The sequence below is a fragment of the Myotis daubentonii genome, chromosome 5 (genome assembly GCF_963259705.1).
Source record: "Myotis daubentonii chromosome 5, mMyoDau2.1, whole genome shotgun sequence".
NCBI classification, from domain to species: Eukaryota; Metazoa; Chordata; class Mammalia; order Chiroptera; family Vespertilionidae; genus Myotis; species Myotis daubentonii.
This window is the reverse complement of record NC_081844.1, coordinates 106,170,575-106,191,372: the sequence shown is the minus strand read 5'-3', so window position 1 is coordinate 106,191,372 and position 20,798 is coordinate 106,170,575. Positions and strand designations below refer to the sequence as shown.

Sequence of the window (20,798 nt, the reverse complement as noted above, 5' to 3'; positions counted from 1 at the left end):
GTGATGAAATGTTATGAAAGTGACAGATTCTGCATATACTAAAAACCATCGAAATATACACTTTAAATTGATGAAATATATGGCACATGAATTATATCTGAATAAAGATATTATAAATAATAGAAAAGTGCACATACACCAAGAAGGCACTTTCTGTGGAAGGTTTTAAGTGGATTAGGCCTCACCATAAGTTTAGATAAGTGAAGCTCGACATAAAGAGCCCCCACAGTTTGGATCATTGTTATGGCCGAATTTTACAGGAGAAACGGAGCTACACGGAAATTTAAGGTCCTATAGCTGGTACAGGATGGAAGACAGAGGCCAAGCTCGGAACTAGATGCCAGAGTTTGTGTCCCTGCTCTCAGCTAACAGCAGAATGGAGAACATCCATGGCTGCGAATCTCAGTGAGATTGGTCTCTCTCCCTGCCGCCAACTCCACAGTGCTCATCAGAAAACACTCATCACTTGGGTGCCTACCATCTGTTTAATAGACATCCCAGAAGTCTTGGTTTCAGCAATTTCTAGAGCAAAAATCAGGACAGAGCAATCCCTTTGAAGATATTCAGCATGCAGCTTCTCTCCTCCAGGGAAGTGATGTCTGCCTACAGGAATACTCAGCTGAGAGTAAGATAGAAGGCTGTGTGACATAGTGCCTGAATGTCAGAGCACCCTGTGCAAACTCCAAAAAACAGCCACCTGGAGGCTCTTTTGAATGTTCATGACTATCCAGGACAACACTCATTCATCAGGATAAATTTAATATAGCAGACTTTTAGCTCACAAGATATTTCTCTGCTTTAGGTATACGGGTTGGTTGGTTTGTTGAGCCCTCATTTTCATCTGATCATCAAATGAATACAAGGACCAACATCTCTGTCTGCACTTTGGATTATTTCTGAGGGATAGATTCCCATGTATGAAATAATCCCAAGTCAAAGAGTGTGACCATTTATAAAGGTTCTTGAACCTCATTGCCAAATTGCTTTGCAAAAAGATTGAACCAATTTACACTCCCACCAGCAGTGTATGAAAATATATTTAAATGCAAATTCCAAACTGCAGAGAGGTTCCTTCTTGGGTATTTCACTTAAAATTTTGTTTAATGCTAAGCAAAAACTGACCTAGGATATTAAAAAAAAAAGGAAGTCTGCTATAAAAGTGGAGCAGAAGTTAAAACAGCTCTTAGGCAGACATAAGCTTTAGAAAGGCCCAAGCAGGACGATGAAAATGTTAAGGCATCATCACAAGAAGCACAGTTCTGAAGGGACCATTAACAGTTTGGCTTGAATTGCGACAGCAGCCGCCAAGAATGTCGGGTGTGGTCAACGTACCAAATTCTAGTTTAGAAAAAGGAGTGTATTTTATTTATTTGTACTTCACGTTGTTCCAGAGACAATTTAAGATACCGAAAGGCAGGAGAAGGAGCATTGTGCCTGAATAGTCAAACGTGCAAGTGAAACAGACCCACGCCCCTTGAACTACTGTCAAGTCTTATCTCTCCCTGTGCGCGATGCCTCCCGCGGCAAATCCTGGGTTCAGTTTGCAACCACAGTGACCGCCTCTTCTAATAATGGGGCACAGCGATTTTAGGGGCATGAGGGCGGGGCGGGCAAGGGAAAGCCCCGATCGGGGTACCGGCCCACTGAGTTCTACACAAATTCCTACGGTGCTGGGGCCTCAACCTTCAGCCAGGGTCCCCGTTTGCCAGTTACTTGGGCACCGCCCGGTCCCTGCCTACGAGTCTCCCCTGACTTCTGCGCCCCCACCGGGAAAAGCTGACTCCCGAGGGGGAGCCGGAAACTCGACGGCGCCCCTTTTCACTTTCTCGCTGTGCTCCTCCTTTCCTGCGCCCTCCCTCCCTTTCTTTTCTTCTTCGCGTCTTCCCTTCTCCCTCCTCCTCGCCTCCTTCCCCTGCCCCTTCCCCCGGACCGGCCCTCCCCCTCCGCCCGCTTCCCTGGCTTCCGAGCCCCTTCTCCCGCCCCGCCTTCCCTCCGCCCTCTCTCCGCTCGCCGCCCGCTCCCAGCCAATCAGCGCGCAGCGCCCCGAGGCCCCGCCCCCCGGCGGTTCCGGGCGGGCCTGGCTGAGCCCAGGCCGCGGGTGCGGAGGGCGGCGCCGCGGGGTGGGGGCGGATGGGGCCTGGCGGGCGGGGGGCGCGGGCGCGGGGCTCGCCGGGGCGCCGGTGCCCGGGCCTGTGAGGGACGAGGCGGGCGCGGAGGCCGCCCGGCATGGGCGAGCCCCGGCCTGGCGGGGCAGAGCCGGAGGGGCGAGCGGCGCGGGGGCCAGGCCTGCGGGGCGGGCGGCCCGCCCGGGGGCTGAGGTAGAAGTGGGCGCGGAGGAAGGGGCCGAGCCAAGACGGTGGGTGGAGCGGCGAGGGGGGCGGAGGCTGGGCCGCGGCGGGCGAGCGGAGCGGCGCGCCTGTCCGGAGCTCGGCAGCGGCAGCGGCGCCTGAGGAGGCGGCGGCGGCGGCGGGCCCTGACGAGCGCCCGGAGGTGGCGGACGCGGCGCCGGGGGCCCCCATGGGCGGGTGTGTGGGCGCCCAGCACGACTCCTCGGGCAGCCTCAACGAGAACTCGGAGGGCACCGGAGGTAGGTGAGCGCCAGGGGGCAGCCTCGGCCCCCCATTGTTCCCGGCCCAGGCCTGGCCACCTGTCCCGGGCCCGCGGGGAGCGCGGCCGGGGTCCCCGCGCCCCTTTGTCATCCCCTCCTCCACGTCACTCTCCGCGCCCCGTTTCCGGCCGCCCCGCAGGCCGCGGGGTCGCCCCCTTCTCTCCGCCCCGCGAGAAAAGTCCTCCGCGCGCGGGCAGGTCGCCCTCGGCCTCCCGACCCCAGCGCCTCGGCCCGGGAAACTCGGCCAAGAAACTGCCTCCCCGGCCACCGCACTCCCCCTCCGGCCGCTTAATTATTCAGGAGCGGGATGGCGGCGCCGGGCTGCGGGAGCGCGGCGCTGGGGGCGGGGAGGGGAGCCTGCCTTCCCCCGACGGGCCCCGCGAGCTCCCCGCACCCTTCCTCGTGCGGCCGAGCTGGCGGGGCTCAGCTTTCCTGAGTTTCGGGTGACAGCTGCCCTGGTTGGTTCCAGTTTGGCCATTGAAACCTGCAAGTTTCTGGAGCTCGGCCGGGAGTCTCCGGCGGCCACAGGATGATTTGAACGAGGGTGGGGGTTCGGGCTGCAGCTGGGGGTGTCGGGCCCGCCTGCCTCCGGGGTGGGCTAGTCACATTCCTCTCCGGCTGACGCGAAGGGAAATCTGTAGGATAAAGGCACGGTGCACAAGGTCCGGCTTCCCGTAGGATCGGCACCTTCAAAGTTCTCCAACGGGACGCACTTCTGCCTCACTGTCTCCCAACAGCTTGCTGAGGAAAGGCGCTTTAACGCCGTCGGCACCATAATAACATCAGCCCTGCCTTCACTCAAGTGCCCGGCACCGAGCTCACTCTACAGCTGCGTGCAGGCTAGAATGTTTTCCTTCAGGAGGAAACGTCTCCGAGGAGGAACGAAGGTGGCAGTGTTGGTTTTGGTGGAGGCTTATGGCAGATGTCTCACATGTGGGGCATGTGTATAATCACTAAATTCAGTCGTTGGGGGATCAGAGAGTTTACAGCTTTTTCTTAGACTGAAAGTTGTCGCTTGCCCTGTCGCTTAGCTCCGTCTGGAACCCATGCACACACCTAACTCCGTTCGTGAACTTCCTGAATTGCCTGACGCTTAGCCTCGCCCCTTCATGAAAAGCTGTGGGTCTCCTGTATGGTGGCTAAGTGCTGGGCAAACAGTTGGAAAGGTCAGAGGAGCGTTTCTGAAAAAATGGTCCAGGAAAACTACTTTGGAGTCCATTTCAGTCATGCCAGTCTCTTGGTGGCATATTAACAACGATCCTCAGGGACAACAGCAGGAAGATAGAAAGGGTGGGATTTAAACCGTAGAACAGCCTTGGGTTAAGGTCAATTGGGGGTCACAGTGATTCTTCCTGCCATTACAGTGGTACTTGGTACAGGTGCTGTTTAGTTTTAATTAAATTGTTCTACACTGATGTTGAAATTGAAATAAACATTTTTTTTCTTCTTGGTAATAAACTTGAGCCAATGTATTTCTTTTGATAGTGTGACTTAATGACCAGCCTTCCATATCAGTGTGGGCTTTTAAAAACATGAAGCCTTGGATTTTGGCTATTTATTATCAGTGGTATCTAGTTAGAAGATAGTGATAGTATCAGTTTCTTTGAAAACTGAGTTCTCTGGACCTTAAGCAGTGCCATATTTTTCCAAAGTAAAGTTTAGGAAAAAAAGGAACATAAACCTTTATTTTCTTCTGGAGAGCAGGCATGGCCTTGGGTGGAGGAAGGAGCTGTGTGGGATAAAGGATTATTTCTGGAATTTAATTATGGAAGCCTCTGTTCTCCATTATTGTCCTAATAGTTAAGAGTTAATTGTGGTTTAAAGGAATCAGTTCAGGTGAGTGCTTCAGGTTAACAAATTAAACAGTTCTTGCTTATTACAGTAGGTTTTTGTTGGGAAAGGAAAGACTTTTTTCTAAGGGTGTTGGCACAGATCCTTTGCATTTCAAACATTCAGTAGTGGTTAGTAGTTGTAATCTGGACATACTGGGTTATGAAAATCTTTTATCAACATGGAATAAAGTACAGTCTTCTGATGCTTTCCACGACAGATTTAAGATTTTCATGACAGATATAATTACATTCACAGTGTCATGCAAACATCATAGAATGGCAAATAATTGTATATCGAGAAAAACTTCCTTACTAGGTGCATTACTTGTTTGAAGGAATTTGAGAAATTTTTGCAAAAGACTGTAGAATGTGGAAATGACTTAATTCATGTAAGATTTGTGTTATCTGAAATCATTTCTAGGATCTTCCTTTGGCATACCTTGCCTAGAATTCAGTTTTTGAGTTTTATCTACTTTGACCATCTTTTAATGCCTAATGTTAGTCAAGACAGGTATATTTTGATAGTTATTTAACAGTTCTCTCCATGATTTCATGCTCCTAGGATTTTCTATTGTTTTGACATTTTTAGATAGCATGTTCAGTATGGTTGTCTGCCTTATTATGATGACATTGTGATGTTTAGGACCTCTAGACCAGGTAGGTTTTCGCTCATGGCACTTGCTAAGGAATTAAACCTCTTATGATTTTTAAAAATAAGAACTATGGGGTTGGGGAATAATAAAATGAAATTAATTGAAGACAGCCAACCAGCTTCTTACTTTGTTCTCTTTAAAGACCATAGTGATGTACAAAGATTTTTACTTGGTGGGTGTGTCATTTATTCCATACATTGTGATATTCCGAAAGGACTCGCCCTGGTGGTCACAAGTTTCCAGGTTTACAGGAGGATAACTGAATAATGGACATTAATTTTTTAATTTGTAAAATACATTTTTATTGATTTCGGAGAGGGAGGGAGTGTGAGAGAGAGATAGAAACATCAGTGATGAGAGAATCATAGGTAGGCTGCCTCCTGCACATACTTACCCCCCCCATCCCCCACCCCCCTGGGGATTAAGCCTGCAACCTAGGCATGTGCCCTGACCAGGAATTGAACTGGTTCATAGGTTGACACTCAACAACTGCGTCACACAGGCTGGGCACTAGTTTCATTTTTTAATGGTAGTAAAGACATAAAATTTGCGATATTAAGCCCTTACCAAAAATATGATTTGCAAATATTTTCTCCCATTTTGTAGGCTGTCATCTTACTTTCTTGATGCAGAACAGTTTCTAAGTTTAATGAAGTCCAATTTATTTTTCCTTTTGTTACCTGTGCTTCTAGCTTTAGTTTTATATATATTTAATCCTTTGCTGATGGGGAAAGAATAGCTCTGTAACCAGTAATTCACAAATCTTTTAAACAACATTTGTACTCTTAACTATGAATAGAAAGTTATTTTAAGTTTATTTCCTCTGTCTAATCTGGTAAAAAGGTTGATTAGCATTAAAATGGTTTTTTAAAAAGTTGACAAAGGTAATTTATAAACCCACTTCAACTTTTTCTTAATCAAGAGATGATTGTTGTGTTTCCTAGGGAAGCATTTTACTATCAACAAGCATTGAATACCCACAATATGCCTAATGTTGTATTGGTTGCTATTCTAAAAATGAAAATCATGATCCAATTTCTTGAGTATGTAAAAGTCGCTTTTTAGGAAAGCATAATAGAATGTGCACACATGAAACAACTATAAAGCACTATATAAACATATAAAAATACCATAGGATAAACTGTGAAAGTGCTGAAGGTGTAAAGGAAAACAAAATTATCTCAGCTGCTTGAAGGTGTGAGGTACGGTTCTTCAACCAGCAGCATTAGCATCACCTGGGAGCTTGTTGGAAATGCAGACTGTCAGGCCCAGCCCCGGCCTACCGGATCAGAATCTGTGTTTGAACAAGATTCCCAATGACTCTTACACAGCCATCTGGGGGAGGTTCACGGAAGGTGTAAACGTGAATGACTGCTATCTAGAAGTGAAAAAAGAAGGAACGTGCTAAGAATTTAGTCATGAAAATTTCATAAAAGGTGGAGAAATGAGAAATCACCTTCAGGGCCTGACCATGGTAAGTGCCTTAGTAAACTGAATTTTGTTGAAATACCGGGAAACATAACAGGTCTGACTCTGAAACTGATAGATCTGATTGTATTTGAAAAGATCGTTCTTATAATTTCAGAAAATGATTTGTTTTGTTAACTTTTCATTCTAATGTGGTATTTGCAGAAATTCTAGCCATAGTTTGTTACTCATGTCCTAATACTAGACTTCTTGGGCATCCAGCCCCAGAATATACCAGTAGCCCTTGTATATTGAGGTTGATGTCCTTGAGAGAAACACAATTCTCTATGAGACATGAGTTACTTTCTTCACCAAGAGTATCTTGCTTATCTCTTCCTTATATATTTTCTGTGTCCCATATATTATTTTACATATCGCCTCACTTGGTTGTTTATTGACTTTTCTTATGCTTCTATTCTTAGGGCTGTGCCTATAATAAAAAAAGAAAGCAGTTTTGAGCAGGAGGAGGGCTGAAGATTTGGTCTCATTCTATCCCTAGTGTGACAAGAGAAGTAAAATTATTTTGTATTTTTTGGATTGTTGAGCTCTGGGACTTTATGAGAGTGATGGCATAAAATTTCATACCATTTGGAGAGAGACATCCTGTGAAATCGGAGGCATTTATTTGATGTAAAGCAGAGGGTGGCTGATTTTACTAGTAGGAGTGGAGTTTTGGAGAGCAAACCAAAAGGAAAATAGGCAGCAAGTAGGTATAGGTTGGAAATACAGTGATATCCTGGATGAGTAGATGTGGTTGTATGAGAACTGAATTTTGGTCAGGGAAACTTGAGTTGGAAAATACTGGGATATGTGAAAAGCTGAATCTTCTTTGGGAAGAGATTTAAGCACCTGAGTTTACATTGCAAATTGACGTGGGATATTGTGCCCCTGCTTAATAAGCTACCTTCCACTGGGCTAGTCCCACTCGCTTTTTAATTTTCTACCCCCAAATTGGTACTCTTATATTTTCCATGTTTTATATAAAGTATAATGTATTTTTATAACTATACTAGTGGCCCGGTGCACAGATTCATGCACATTGAAAGGAAATTAGTTGTGCCAATAGTTGGTCTTCAGATACATTCTGTTGATGACGCCGGCTTCTTTCAGCTTCAGAGATACATTATGCTAATAGTTGGTCTTCAGACGTATTTTGTCGATGATGCTGGTTTCTTTCAGCTTCAGAATGTCAACAAAAAACAACCAAATTCATGATCAACAATGACAGATCGAAACACACGCATGCAATTGGTGCCAGCAAGAGCTTTCTATGTATTGCACATGTACATATAAATGTTTATTTTTAAATTGCCAGTGCGCGTCATATGTACTGGCCGGTTGGTCGGACGGACGGACAGTTGGTCACTTAGCCTTTTGTATATATGGATTTCTATATTTTCCACTCTTTTATATTTTCCACACAAAGGGTTGAAATCTCTCCCACCTCCTCAACCCCCTGTTAAGATTATCTTGGAATTTATGTTAGAAGGGATTTCAGAGAGGAAAGGAGAGGGAGCGAGATAGAGAGAATCATAGATAGTCTGCCTCCTGCACTCCCCCTACTGGGCATGGAGCCTGCAACCTGAGCATGTGCCCTGACTAGGAATTAAACCGTATATACCTCCTGGTTCATAGGTTGAAGCTCAACCACTGAGCCATGCTGGCTGAGCTGGAAAGGCATTATTAAAGAAGATTCTTACTATGGATATTAAATGCACTGGTTTTTCTTTTCACTGCTGATTTTATTTAGGAATCAGTTGCTAGTGCTATATACTATGGACAGAAGCTTTAAGCCTTGAGAAATGTTAGGAGTCTTCATTCCTCTGATTTTTTTATAGCTTTAGTCTATACCACCTCTCTTTCTTATGGAGAAATTTTAATAGATTTTATTTTAAAATTCTATTCTCTTACTGTAAATGCAAAACTTCGGCAGCACATTGTGAGTAGTACTGTACTCAGGTGAGTCTCCTAATGAAAATTATTATTGAATGTTAATCAATAAGGAACTTTTGCCTTTATGTTAATTTAATGATTAGTTATCTCTCTAGTGGCTTTTGACCAAAACATATTCTTCTCTCATTGCAAGAAAGCAGTAGGTTGGTTTTGGTAAGCAGCATGATCATGTTAATTGGGCATATTGATCAATTTGCTGATTTAGTGATTCTCTCATTTTTCCTTACTGCAGACCACCTGAATGGTTTATCTTCATTTGGTGGACCACTGCACCTGATTCTCCCGTCACCCCTCACCATCCTTACCCAGGTTTCTGCTTCTGCTTATCGGGCAGTACTAGGCTACCAGCAAGGTCCTCATGATTCATTGGTAGTTCAAGGACCAGAGGTTCAGACTTGACTCAATGCGTATGTACTTAAAAATGTATGTGTGTTGGCCAAGAACAATCAGCATGTATTCAACTTGCATCAGCTACTTTGACTTGCAGTCAGCAAGAATCAAGTTTGTTTCTGAATATACTCCATCCATATATTGAGCTGAGAGGTTAAATATTGCTGAGTATACATTAGGTATTATAATATCATATTTTTGCATGTTTGCAGTAGAACTTGTAGAAGTTTCCATTGTAGTTCAGACATGAAATTTCTGTTGAAGTTAGATGTCAAAGAAAAAAAATTTATGTGTGAAAATTATTTAAAATGAATTTTACTTGTGTGGGGTCTTAATGATGTATATTTGCTGAAGACTTCACTAGGAAATGAACTAGTGACTTTGGGGCTTCTCTGATTAAATTCTTACCCTCACAGGAAACCCTACAGATAATTTTTTGCATTTAATATAATTAGCTTGTAGGTATAAGCAAGTCAGATTGCATTTTTGCATTGGTTCAGATAGTGCTATGTGACAAGAGTATCAAAGGGACAGAGTAACAAATAGTCTAGAACCATGGTTGGCAAACTGCAGCTCGCGAGCCACATGCGGCTCTTTGGCCCCTTGAGTGTGGCTCTTCCTAAGCCTTAGGAGTACCCTAATTAAGTTAATAACAATGTACCTACCTATATAGTTTAAGTTTAAAAAATTTGGCTCTCAAAAGAAATTTCAATCGTTGTACTGTTGATATTTTGGCTGTGTTGACTAATGAGTTTGCCAACCACTGGTCTAGAACATTTAAGTTACAAATCTGCTTCATGATAAACTGTCACACTCAACTTAGGGCAGACACTTTATTTTTTAGGTGAATTGAGATGGTTCTTCTAAAACTTAAAAAATAGCCAGCCTACTGGCAGAAATAATTTTCTGACTTCTCTGTGAAAGCAAATAGTTTGTGGTCTAATGGAGGAATCATACATTTAAATAATTTAGGAAAAGTTTTAAGTCACTATTGCAATATAAAAAGTAGTATGGAAGTTCAAGGAGTAGTAAGGGAGCAGGGCCAGAAAACTTAGCTAAAGAGGTGGCATAAGAAGTTGGTCTTGAAAGAGGGGCAGATGTAGGAAAGGCAGAAGGGCATTCTATATACAGAGGAAATTACTTGTATAGAAATATGGAAAAAAAACACACAAAACAAAACATGGCATTTGGGGGGGACTGGCAAGTAGCTTGTGGAGTGGATAGGTGGAATGTGAAGTTATTTAGGCATAGTTACCATAGTGAGACCAAGTTGTGAGACAATATTATCCTATATAATAAAAGCCTAATATGCTAAGTGTCCAACTGTTTGACCGGCCGCTATGACATGCACTGACTACCAGGGGACAGATGCTCTGACTGATAGGTTAGTTTGCTGTTGGGGTCCGGCCGATCGGGACTAGGCAAGATGGGCCAGACACGCTCTGGAGCCCTCCCACAGTCCCTCCCCAGCCCCGATCACGCACCTTCTCTCTATATAAAAGCCTAAGTGACCATTCGACCATTAGACTGATAGCTATGACGCTTAATGACCACCAGGGGGCAGCAGACGCACAGACTGGTAGCTATGACGTGCACTGACCACCGGGGGCAGACGCTCAATGCAGGAGCTGCAGCGACTTGGCAGCTGCAGTTCTCGGGTGACGCACCTGGAATGTGAGAGGAGGGAGCATAATTCCAGGGTCTGTCACCCGAGAACCGCCTTCTCACAATCTGGCACCCTTCAGGGATGTCGGAGAGCCGGTTTCAGCCCAATCCCTGCAGGCCAGGCCAAGGGACCGCACCGGTCACGAATCTGTGCACCGGGCCTCTAGGAGGTAATACTGGTTAAATGCTTTAAATATTTTTTTTTCTTTTTGTATATCTAATAGTTATACTAATCTCCATTCACTGCTACATTCTGAGGTTATTTTATACAAGTTTCTGATGTACTAGGTTGTCATAGTCTTTAACAGATCTTTATTCTTTTGTAATTTTAATGGATTGTCACATATTAAGCATAAAAATTGTTAGATTTTTTTTACATGTACATGTATGTGTTTGTTCCAGATCAGTCTTTGTCTCTTAGGTCCTAGTTTTCTGGCATATGGAAAGAGTTTGGGTTAAGATTCTGCAGCTTGCCTAAGTTTTAATCTCTCTTGAGAAAAGGCCTGCATTAGCTGTAGTCCTTTGGACTCCGTTCCATCCATTGTTGAAAACAGAGAATGGATTAGATCTTTTTTTTATATATATATATGTTTCTGTTTATTTTTTTAGAGGTAGAAGAAGAGAAAGAGAGTGAAACATTGATTGGCTGCCTCCCAAAAGCCCTCTACTGGGGATCGAGCCCGCAACCTGAGCATGTGCCTTGACCAGTGCACATGGTCACTGGTGACCTCTCAGTGTAACGGACGACACTCAACCAACTGAGATACACCGGCCAGGGAAAAATAGAACATCTTTATCAAGGTTGTTAGACACATTTTTAAGTAACTTTCAAGTATATCGAGAAGTTGAAAGACTAGTACAATAAACACTTGAATATCTGTCACCTAGATTGAACAAGCGTGTGTGTGCATACACATATACATTTGCTTAACTGAAAGTGAGCGCAGACACCATGACACTTCAACATGCATCTCTTAAAATTAGGGTTCTACATAACCGCTATCTCCTGCATAACAGCTAAATACCATTATTGCTCCTAAGAAGATTGACTATTATTTCCTAATTTCTAGTCCATAAGCAGAATTCCCCAGTCATCCCAAAACTGTTTTATAACTTTTTTTTTCAAACTAGCATCTAATCAGCATTTAGACATTGCGTCTGTTTGTCTCTCTAATCTTTTAAAATCTAGAACAACTCCTCCCCCTTTCCTTCCCTATGACATTGACTCTTCCACCCCCAACATTGATTTTATGGAGTCTTGTAAAATGTACCACATTCTGGATTTGTTTGATTGTTTCTCTGTGGAATCATTTAGTGTATTCCTCTAGCCTCTGTGTTTTCTTTAAACTGGAAATCAAGTAGATCTAATTCTAATAGAATATGATTCTTTATTTCTAGGTTACAATGGTCCCAAAATGCAAACTTTTTCCAGTTCTTTTCTGCTAATTTTCACAGTAGGATAGCCTTTCATTAGTGAATAAGCCTGAGCCTGAGAAACCATTTGGTCTGGCCCTGCCAGCCATTAGGGGTGAGTTAAATGTTTGACCAAATACAGCAGGCTGATTTTTAAGTTGATAATTTTGTATGACACTCAAATCTATACTAATAAAAGGGTAATATGCTAATTAGACTGGACGTCTTCTGACTATCCAAAAGTCCTTCCTGACAAAGCTGGGCCTGGGTAAAGCCGCCTGGGGTCCTGGGCGCCTGCAGCTGGCCTAGGCAAAGCTGCTTGCGGTCCCGGGTGCCTCTGGCCAGCCCAGGCAAAGCCAGCCTGGGTCCCAAGTGCCTGCGGCTGGCCGGAGGAGAGAAGCCTGGGTTCCGGGTGTGGGGGCCAAGGCAGAGGCAGTTAGGTGCAATCAGGCCAGCAGGGGAGAAGTTAGGGGCGATCAGGCCAGCAGGGGAGCAGTTAGGGGCGATCAGGCAGGCAGGCAGAGGTGATTAGGGGCAATCAGGGAGGCAGGCAGAGGGATTAGGAGCCAGCGGTCCCAGATTGCAAGAGGGATCCCAGATTAGAGAGGGTACAGGCTGGGCTGAGGGACCCCTCCTCCCCCCCTGAATGAATTTCATGCACCAGGCCTCTAGTGATGTTATAAATATCCAAGTGGCCTTGGCAGAAAAAAAGATTCTCTACCCCTGCTAAACTTTCATAGGACTATTCTTCAAGTACTTATTTCCCTTCTCCCATTTTCCCCCAACTGTCAGATGACAGTTTCCTTTAGTGAGGAATAACTGACAAATATAATTGTACTAGTGGCCCGGTGCATGAAATTTGTGCATGGGTGGGGGTGTCCCTCAGCCTGGCCTGCACCCCCTCCAATCTGGGACCTCTCGGGGGATGTCCAACTGCCAGGGTGGGATTGGGCCTAAACTGGTAGTTGGACATCCCTCTCGGAATCTGGGACCGCTGGCTTATAACTGCTCACCTGCCTGTATGTCTGATCACCCCTAACCACTCTGCCTGCCGGCCTGATCGCCCCCAACTGCCCCCCGCCCTGCCGGCCTGATGACCCCAAACTGCCCTTCCCTGCCGGCCTGATCGCCCCTAACCGCCTCTGCCTCGGCCCTGCCACCATGGCTTTGTCCGGAAGGACGTCCAAAAGGTCTTCTGGTCTAATTAGCATATTACCCTTTTATTAGTATAGATATTTATATTTAAGTGTATAGCATCATGATTTGATAATAGCTTTTCAGTCATTTAAGGTTTACAAATAGAATTAATAACGTGAGAAGAACGGTGATTGTGATGCTTTTTGCTTTTAAAGAGTCTTCAAATTCCTTTTTTAGTTTTTTTTTATTACAGTTTACATACATCACTATATTAGTTTCTTCTGTAGCAACCAACTTGTACTTCTTTTTTTAAAATACATTTTTATTGATTTCAGAAAGGAAGGGAGAGGGATAGAGAAAAAAACATCAATGATGAGAGAGAAACATTGATCGGCTGCCTCCTGCACGCCCCCTACTGGGGATAGAGCCCGCAACCCAGGCATGTGCCCTTGACTGGAATCAAACCTGGGACCCTTTGTCCGCAGGCCAATGCTCTGTCCACTGAGCCAAACCGGCCAGGGCCACATACTTTTTCTCGATTCTCATGAGAAGGACTCTAACCTTAAGGAAGGCTGATGATAATATATCCATATTACAGAGAAGGAAGCTGAGGCATAGAGAAGTTTTCATCTGAGTAAGGAATAAAAAGAGTAGCCCAAACTGTAAGCTCTATCTTCTGTTTTCTAATTCAGTATTCTCTCCACAGATGGTGAGGGGTTTTGGTTGACTTTTCTTTCCTTGCAGCAGAAATGTGCATGGGTGTTTTTCTTCATGGCAGTAAACACAGTTGAGTTGAAGTTAATGGAGTGTGGTTCTCAAGGATTCTTTGTGTTCATACTCCACATGGAGATGGCAGCAGTAAAAAAATGAAGTGGGTAATTGTCTTCAATCTTAGTCAACAAATTATATTGCATCTCACAAGATAGAAATTTTGAACTGAGTTCTTAATTATCTAACTGGAGCAAATGGGGAAAAGTAATAATGTTCATCTTCTTTTGTGTCCCTTTACTCAGTTATCTTCTTTCTCGTCATTACCTCTGCTGCCTCTACCAGACTGAATGTTTTCAGCTTAAAACTCAGTTTATTCAAGCCTGACGAATTTAGTAGTTGAACTGTGTGGGGAAACAAGTTTTCTTGAAGTGCAAGAAGTGAAGACTTGGTCTAATCTGGAGGAAGCTTAATAAAGTTTTTCTAGGCCTGTGCTCATAAACCACACTTAGTGGTGTATTAGAAAAATCCATCTACCTCGAATCATAAAGTGGTGATTGTCCCAAGGGGTGAGTTGAAAGAGGTTACATGGAAGTCCTCTCTGGTGTAGCCAGCAGTTAAAGAATGGGGACTAGAACTTGGAAGTGAATGAGTGTCTGTACTTATATCATCAGCATATGGACATTTAGAACCACCTCCTGTTTTATAGCAGATAAAAAGAGCAGACACCCTCCCTCTCCTGGAGTGTGTCATTCAGAAGTGGGGTGGGTTGGGGACCCTATGGTGGTTCCATAATATGGTTTCATTATAATAGCTTGTGCTTTTCTGGCAGTCACCAATGAATTTCTGCCTTGGATTTCAGTTATCCTGGAAAAAACTAATTTTAACTTGGTGGTGATTAAAATCTTTTGGGCCTTTGATCATTGTTGTGTTCCCCAAAATTAACACAGAAAGCCTGTTGAACAAACCCTTCTGTGAATTTGGCTTTTGCTGCTCTGGGTTTGTGATGGTTGTACCCTGTCACAGATAATTACTCTCTTCCTAAATGACTCAGAGTAGTTTAGATGCCCTTTAAATTCTCATCATTTTGAACTGAAAAAGTGAGGTGTGCTACTACATTTAATAAGCAGGACATATTGAAAAGTAACTTGAGAAACAAAATGATATCTAATACTTCTGGAATGAACATTGAATTTTTAAAAAATATATATTTTATTGATTTTTTACAGAGAGGAAGGGAGAGGGATAGAGAGTTAGAAACATCGATGAGAGAGAAACATCGATCAGCTGCCTCCTGCACACCCCCCACTGGGGATGTGTCCACAACCAAGGTACATGCCCTTGACCGGAATTGAACCTGGGACCTTTCAGTCCGCAGGCTGATGCTCTATCCACTGAGCCAAACCAGTCAGGGCTGAACATTGAATTTTTAAAACATTTAAGCTCTAAGAATGGGGATTGCTTATATGGCTTTTGTTTTGTTTTTTACTCTTTTTTTATTTTTTTATAGAGAGAGGAAACGGGGGCGGGGGGGAGAGAAACTACTGATTGCCCCCCCCACCTGTCCCGACGGGGGCACTGGATATCAAACCCAAAACTTGGGTATGTGCCCTGGCTGGGAATTGAACCCGCAACCTTTTGGGATGATACTTCAACCAACTGAGCCACAAATTCAAAAAAGCATATTTAAGAAAACATACTTATCCTACTACCTAACAAACATTTGGTGTGCACCTTCTGGACTCAGGGTGTGAAGCCATATGTATAAGAGAGAGTGAACAAAACGGGGTTCGTATGTTCAGCAGAATGGGAAGTGCTTTCTGAGGTCATTGCAGCCACAGCTTCCAGAGCAGTTTGGCTTTTGCTGATGCTCTCACTTTGAACTGTAATGGGAATGTCATTGTTAGCTTTTCATTTTTGGAGGGTTGGTTTACCTATTTTTTTCTAAAATTGGCTTGGCTATGTGTTCTAAAGTTAGGAATTAGTACAGACACCACAGTGATGTGAGAGATGCACATCCCCAGGACTTAATCTGATGAATATGGTATAAGCTAGAGTGAGGGGACTCCCCGCGGTAATTGGGTAAGTTTCCCAACGCTTTATGTTGGCAGTTGGCAAGAATATAGTGTTTCTTTCTGGTAGTACTTCCTTATGAAAAGGGCAGTTAAATAACCTAAAACTTAGGCTTTGGATTTTCTTTTTTAATATATATTTTATTGATTTTCTACAGAGAGGAAGGCAGAGGGACAGAGAATCAGAAACATCGATGAGAGAGAAACATTGACCAGCTGCCTCCCACACACTCCCAATTGGGTATGTGCCCACAACCAAGGCACATGTCCTTGACTGGAATCGAACCTGGGACCCTTGAGTCTGCAGGCCAATGCTCCATCCACTGAGCCAAACCGGTTAGGGCTAGGCTTGGGATTTTGTAATGGTGATAACCAAAGATGAAATTTAAAAGTATTAAATGACATCCAAGATATCTCTCTCCTTTCCCATGAATCTAATCCAAGGGCAGTACAGTTCCTGGTAGTTTTTCTGTTGTGATGTTTAAGTTCCATTTCTGCTCTATGGATTTTGTGTCAAAATCTTGGACAGGCCAAGATACTATTATGTTTTATGGTTCTATTGAACCTACTCTGATTCTTACCTGTTTTGAAAAAAGCAAGAGTGTTTTGACTGCACTTAGAAACCTATTCAAGGAGAAGGACTTGGCAAATGAACAAAATTTTAAGCAAAGTGTGTTTACCCACATTTTTGCCAGGCTCTTTAACCTTAGAATTTCTCAAGCAATGAAGACTTTTCAGATTGATAAGGGAGACCACCTTGAATAAAGAAACTTATGGACTGCTAATGTCTTTCTTAAGAAACACTTAGTACTCCCTTGGCAGTGGGGTTGGGACTGGCACCAACATACTTTTGGTAATTGGTGTATGCTGGGAAATAGTGTGTTGTTTGGGCACTTAGGATCAATACCAACTTGGTATGCCATCTTAAGCACCGGTTCATATCTTTGAAACCTCATGGACACCCAAGACCTTACAGATGGATTGATCATGTAGTTTCACTTTGGAAGAGTAGGTCAAAGTCTGGGAGTATGTTGAAAATTTATTCTAGTAACTTTTTTTTAACGTGGTCTTTTGCAAACCTCAGGGAACAGTTTATTTTTATTTTTTGAATATATGTTTATTGATTTCAGAGAGGAAGGAAGAAGGAGAGAGAGAGAGACATCAGTGATGAGAGAGAATCATTGATTAGCTGTCTCCTGCACCCTGCCAGGGATTGAGCCCGCAACCAGCTACTGAGCCAAACCAGCTGGGCTATTCTAGTAACTTAATGCCATGAGGTAGTCCTAGTGGCTAAGAATATGAACCTTGGAGTCCGTCAGTCTATGTTTGAATCTCAGCTGTACTACTTAGCTGTATGATATTTGGGAGATTTTTTTAGAAATTTTATTCATTTAATAGACATTTAGGTATTGTTTTTTATATAGGCACTGACTTAATTGTATGAGAAGTATTACCTCATTAAATACTTGTACCAATCTTATGGAATACATATTATTGTCATCGCCCTTATCCTCTTCCCAGCTAAGTACTTTACCTTTTTAAGTTTGTCTCTTCATTTTATGATGAAATTATTGGGTGAATTCAATGAGATAGTATATAGATAGCACTCAGCACAATGGCTGGACCATAGTAAATATACTCTGTTGATTATTCTTTTTTCTTCTTCTAAAAACAGCATTTTGTGACAAACTGCTACCCTTTACCCATGATACGCCAGAGTGGTAGGTAGGGGTCATTCCCTCTAAGGTATTCTAAATGCTCGCAGAAAGAATCTTGAAGAATTTTGAGTTTATCAAGAAAAGTCTCAAAAGATCTAATTCTCACCAGACACCCTTATGGTGTCCTGGATCTTTGGGACCAAGTTGGATCTAGATTAATATCATAATTGCTCTACCAAACTCAAATCTATATCCAAGGGATTATCAGAGGGTCACAGGCCCCTTTTTATTTTTAATGACTATTATCTAGCCTTTTTAAAAATAGTATATTTTTAAATTTATTGATTTTAGAGAGAGAGAGATGGGGATGAGAGAGAAGCATCAACGTGTTGTTCCACTTATTTATGCATTCATTGGTTGATGCTTTCAAGTGCCCTGACCAGGGATCGAACCTGCAACCTTGGCATATTGACACTCTAATCTAGTCATATTCAGTTTTATCCAGTTGTTCCAAAATATCTTTTATAACTTTTTCCATACCAGGTTCCAAAGTTCATGTTTTGTTTCATTTATTATAAACTAGTGGTTCTCAACTGGGGATAGTTTTGCCCTCCAGGGTATATTTGGTAATGTCTGAAGATGTTCAAACTTTTCCCTTTATCTTTTGTATTTTCTATAAACAAGAAGATTTACAAATTTAAATAGATTCAAGTTAAACATTTTGGGTAAGAATGGTTCATGTGCCCTAGCCGGTGTGGCTTAGTTGGTTGGAGCTTTGTCCTGTACACTGAAAGGTAGGGTGTTCAACTCCTAGGTTCAGGAGGCAACCTGTCAATGTTACTTTCTCACATGGATGTTTCTCTCTCTCTCTCTCCTCCTCTCCCACTTCCCCCTCTCCCACACCCCCTTCCTTCCCTCCCTCTGTCCCTTTCCCTCCCTCCCTTTCTCTCTAAAATCAATAAATAAAATTTTAAATAGATTATGCTTTAATTGCTTAAATTTTATAAACTTGATCAAAGCATAGTAAAGTACTCATTTATATAAAAGCCTAATATGCAAATTGTCCCCTCGGGAGTTCAACCAACTGGAAGTTAGATCGCTCGCTATGTTGTGCGCTGACCACCAGGGGGTGGCGCAAAACAAATGAAGGCCTGGACTGGCAGCCGGAAGGCCCCAATCAGCCCTGATTGCCAGCCAAGCCTAGGGACCCTTCCCGTGCATGAATTTAATGCACCGGGCCTCTAGTTTCTATTATAAAATCATAGCACTAAAAATGATATTTGTAACATCTACACTAATAAAAGGGAAAGATGCAAATTGACTGTATCTTCGTGACGCCCCACAGCCAATCAGCCGTGAGTATGCAAATTAACCCAACTAAGATGGAGGGTTGATTTGCATACACAGGTGCCAAAGCGGCTGGGGGCAGGGTGGCCACTTGCGCACACCAGTGCCAAGCAGCCTGGGTCCTGGAGACGGGCATCCTTGGGACCCAGACCCCTCTGAGCTTGTAGGCCCGGAGTGCCTGTGGTCGGTCGTTCAGGGACCCCCGGCCACTCTGGACCTACGCGCACAGGCGCTGAGCAGCCGGGGACGGGGCGCTTGCGTGCACACTGACACCGAGCGGCCTGCGTCCCGGGGACAGGTGTCCTCGGGAACCAGGCTGCTCTGAGCCTGTAGGCCCAGGTGTAGGTGCCAAGTGGCCGTGGGCAGGGCGGGAACATCCCCGGGACCCAGGCGCTCTGAGCTGGCGCGTGCACAAGCAGCCAGGGGCGGGGCGGGAACGTCCCCTGCAGCGAGCGAGCAGACAGCAGGGTCCTGCTTGCCCCTGGCCGTGGCAGCGAGGGGCAAGCAGCCCTCTGCAGGGCCCCTACAGAGAGCAGACACCAGGGCCCTGCTTGCCTCTGGCTCTGGTGGCGAAAGGCAAGCAGGGCCCCACAGAGAGCAGACACCAGGGCCTGTGGTGGCATCAAGCAGGCAGGTCCGCAGAGAATAGAGAACCATGGGGAGCAGGCCTAAGCCTACAGTAGGACATCCCCTGAGGGCTCCCAGATTGGAGAGGGTGCAGGTCGGGCTGAGGGTCCCCACCCCCCTCCCCCGTGCATGAATTTCATGCACTGGGCCCCTAGTACTTAGATAAATATGCATACATGTGATCTTTAGTACCTAATCTGTTATAGAGGCTGAGTACTTACAAATTGAAGCTGACAGACTAGAAAACTGCATTACCTCCTTCCTTATAATAGATTCCTCATTGGTGAGCCAGCTTCCTCCAAAGAAATGAATTAGATGGTTGATTGGATGGGGTTGGGGAGGTGGTGCTGCTCACTTAGCTTTTCCTTTGTCCAATCAGATATTCCATTGGTTATAATGAAGCCCAAAAAGGATGGATCAGTGCTACTAGAAAAAACTCAACACATGCTTTATTTTGAGTGAACCTTTGTTATTGATTGGGTATGTGAAAGAAAACATTTCTCAGCCCAGGTAAGACATGGAGTAATATAAGGATAAGAGAGGCCTGGACTTTGAATCTAGTTATAGGGTCATAGTCTTGCCACTTCTTGATCTTGAGCAAGTCTTTTATCCTTGTTAGCTCTTACATTACTTCCTGTAAAATAGTAAAGGTGGCTTGTACCATCTAAGGTTTCCTCCACCTCTAAATTCTCAGAGGGTAGAGAGGATATCCTATATAATAAAAGCCTAATGTGCAAATTGATCAAACGATGGAACAACTGGTAGCTATGACGGGGGCAGATGCTCAATGCAGGAGCTGCCCCTAGGCCCCAGGCCAGCCAAGACGGGTGCCAGCAGGGGCGCCCTGATCGCCCCGCTGGTTGCCCCACAGATCGGCCCTGATCACCAGCCAGGCCTAGGGACCCTACCCATGCACGAATTTCATGCACCAGGCTTCTAGTGGTTATGATAATAACTGTTGGCATGTCAATGCTTTTATTTTAGGCATTTTAATCTCCATATCCTATTTTTATTTTGGCAGTTTGCTGCTTTAGATTAAGGGAATATATGTTATATGTATGCATGTATAAATAGTGCATTCTGAATTTATATGAGAAATATTTTACGAGTATCTTTTTAGGCTAGCACAATCTGCTATGGAATGGTCTGTGGGATCTACTCTTACCTCTTAGAGTGGCAGGAAAATTTCCCTTTTATTTTCATGATTTTAAGACTCATTTTCTAAAGTGAGAGCATCATCTCAGTCCTAGTCCTTGCTGCTTTACAGT

At 44.0% G+C, this 20,798-nt stretch overlaps 1 protein-coding gene across 2 annotated transcripts in view; it reads left to right on the top strand.

Annotated features, from left to right (window-relative positions):
* Positions 1-20,798, top strand: part of UBTD2 (ubiquitin domain containing 2) — a 39,602-nt gene that overhangs the window by 3,225 nt on the left and 15,579 nt on the right. The window contains exon 1 of one of the 2 annotated variants that reach the window (XM_059699189.1): positions 2,156-2,587. The exons of the other annotated variant lie outside the window; for it this stretch is intronic. Coding sequence (XP_059555172.1) covers positions 2,518-2,587 — 70 coding nt within the window. The 5' untranslated portion in view covers positions 2,156-2,517. Of the gene's footprint in view, positions 1-2,155; positions 2,588-20,798 lie in introns of those variants that run through there. 2 annotated transcript variants of the gene reach the window in all.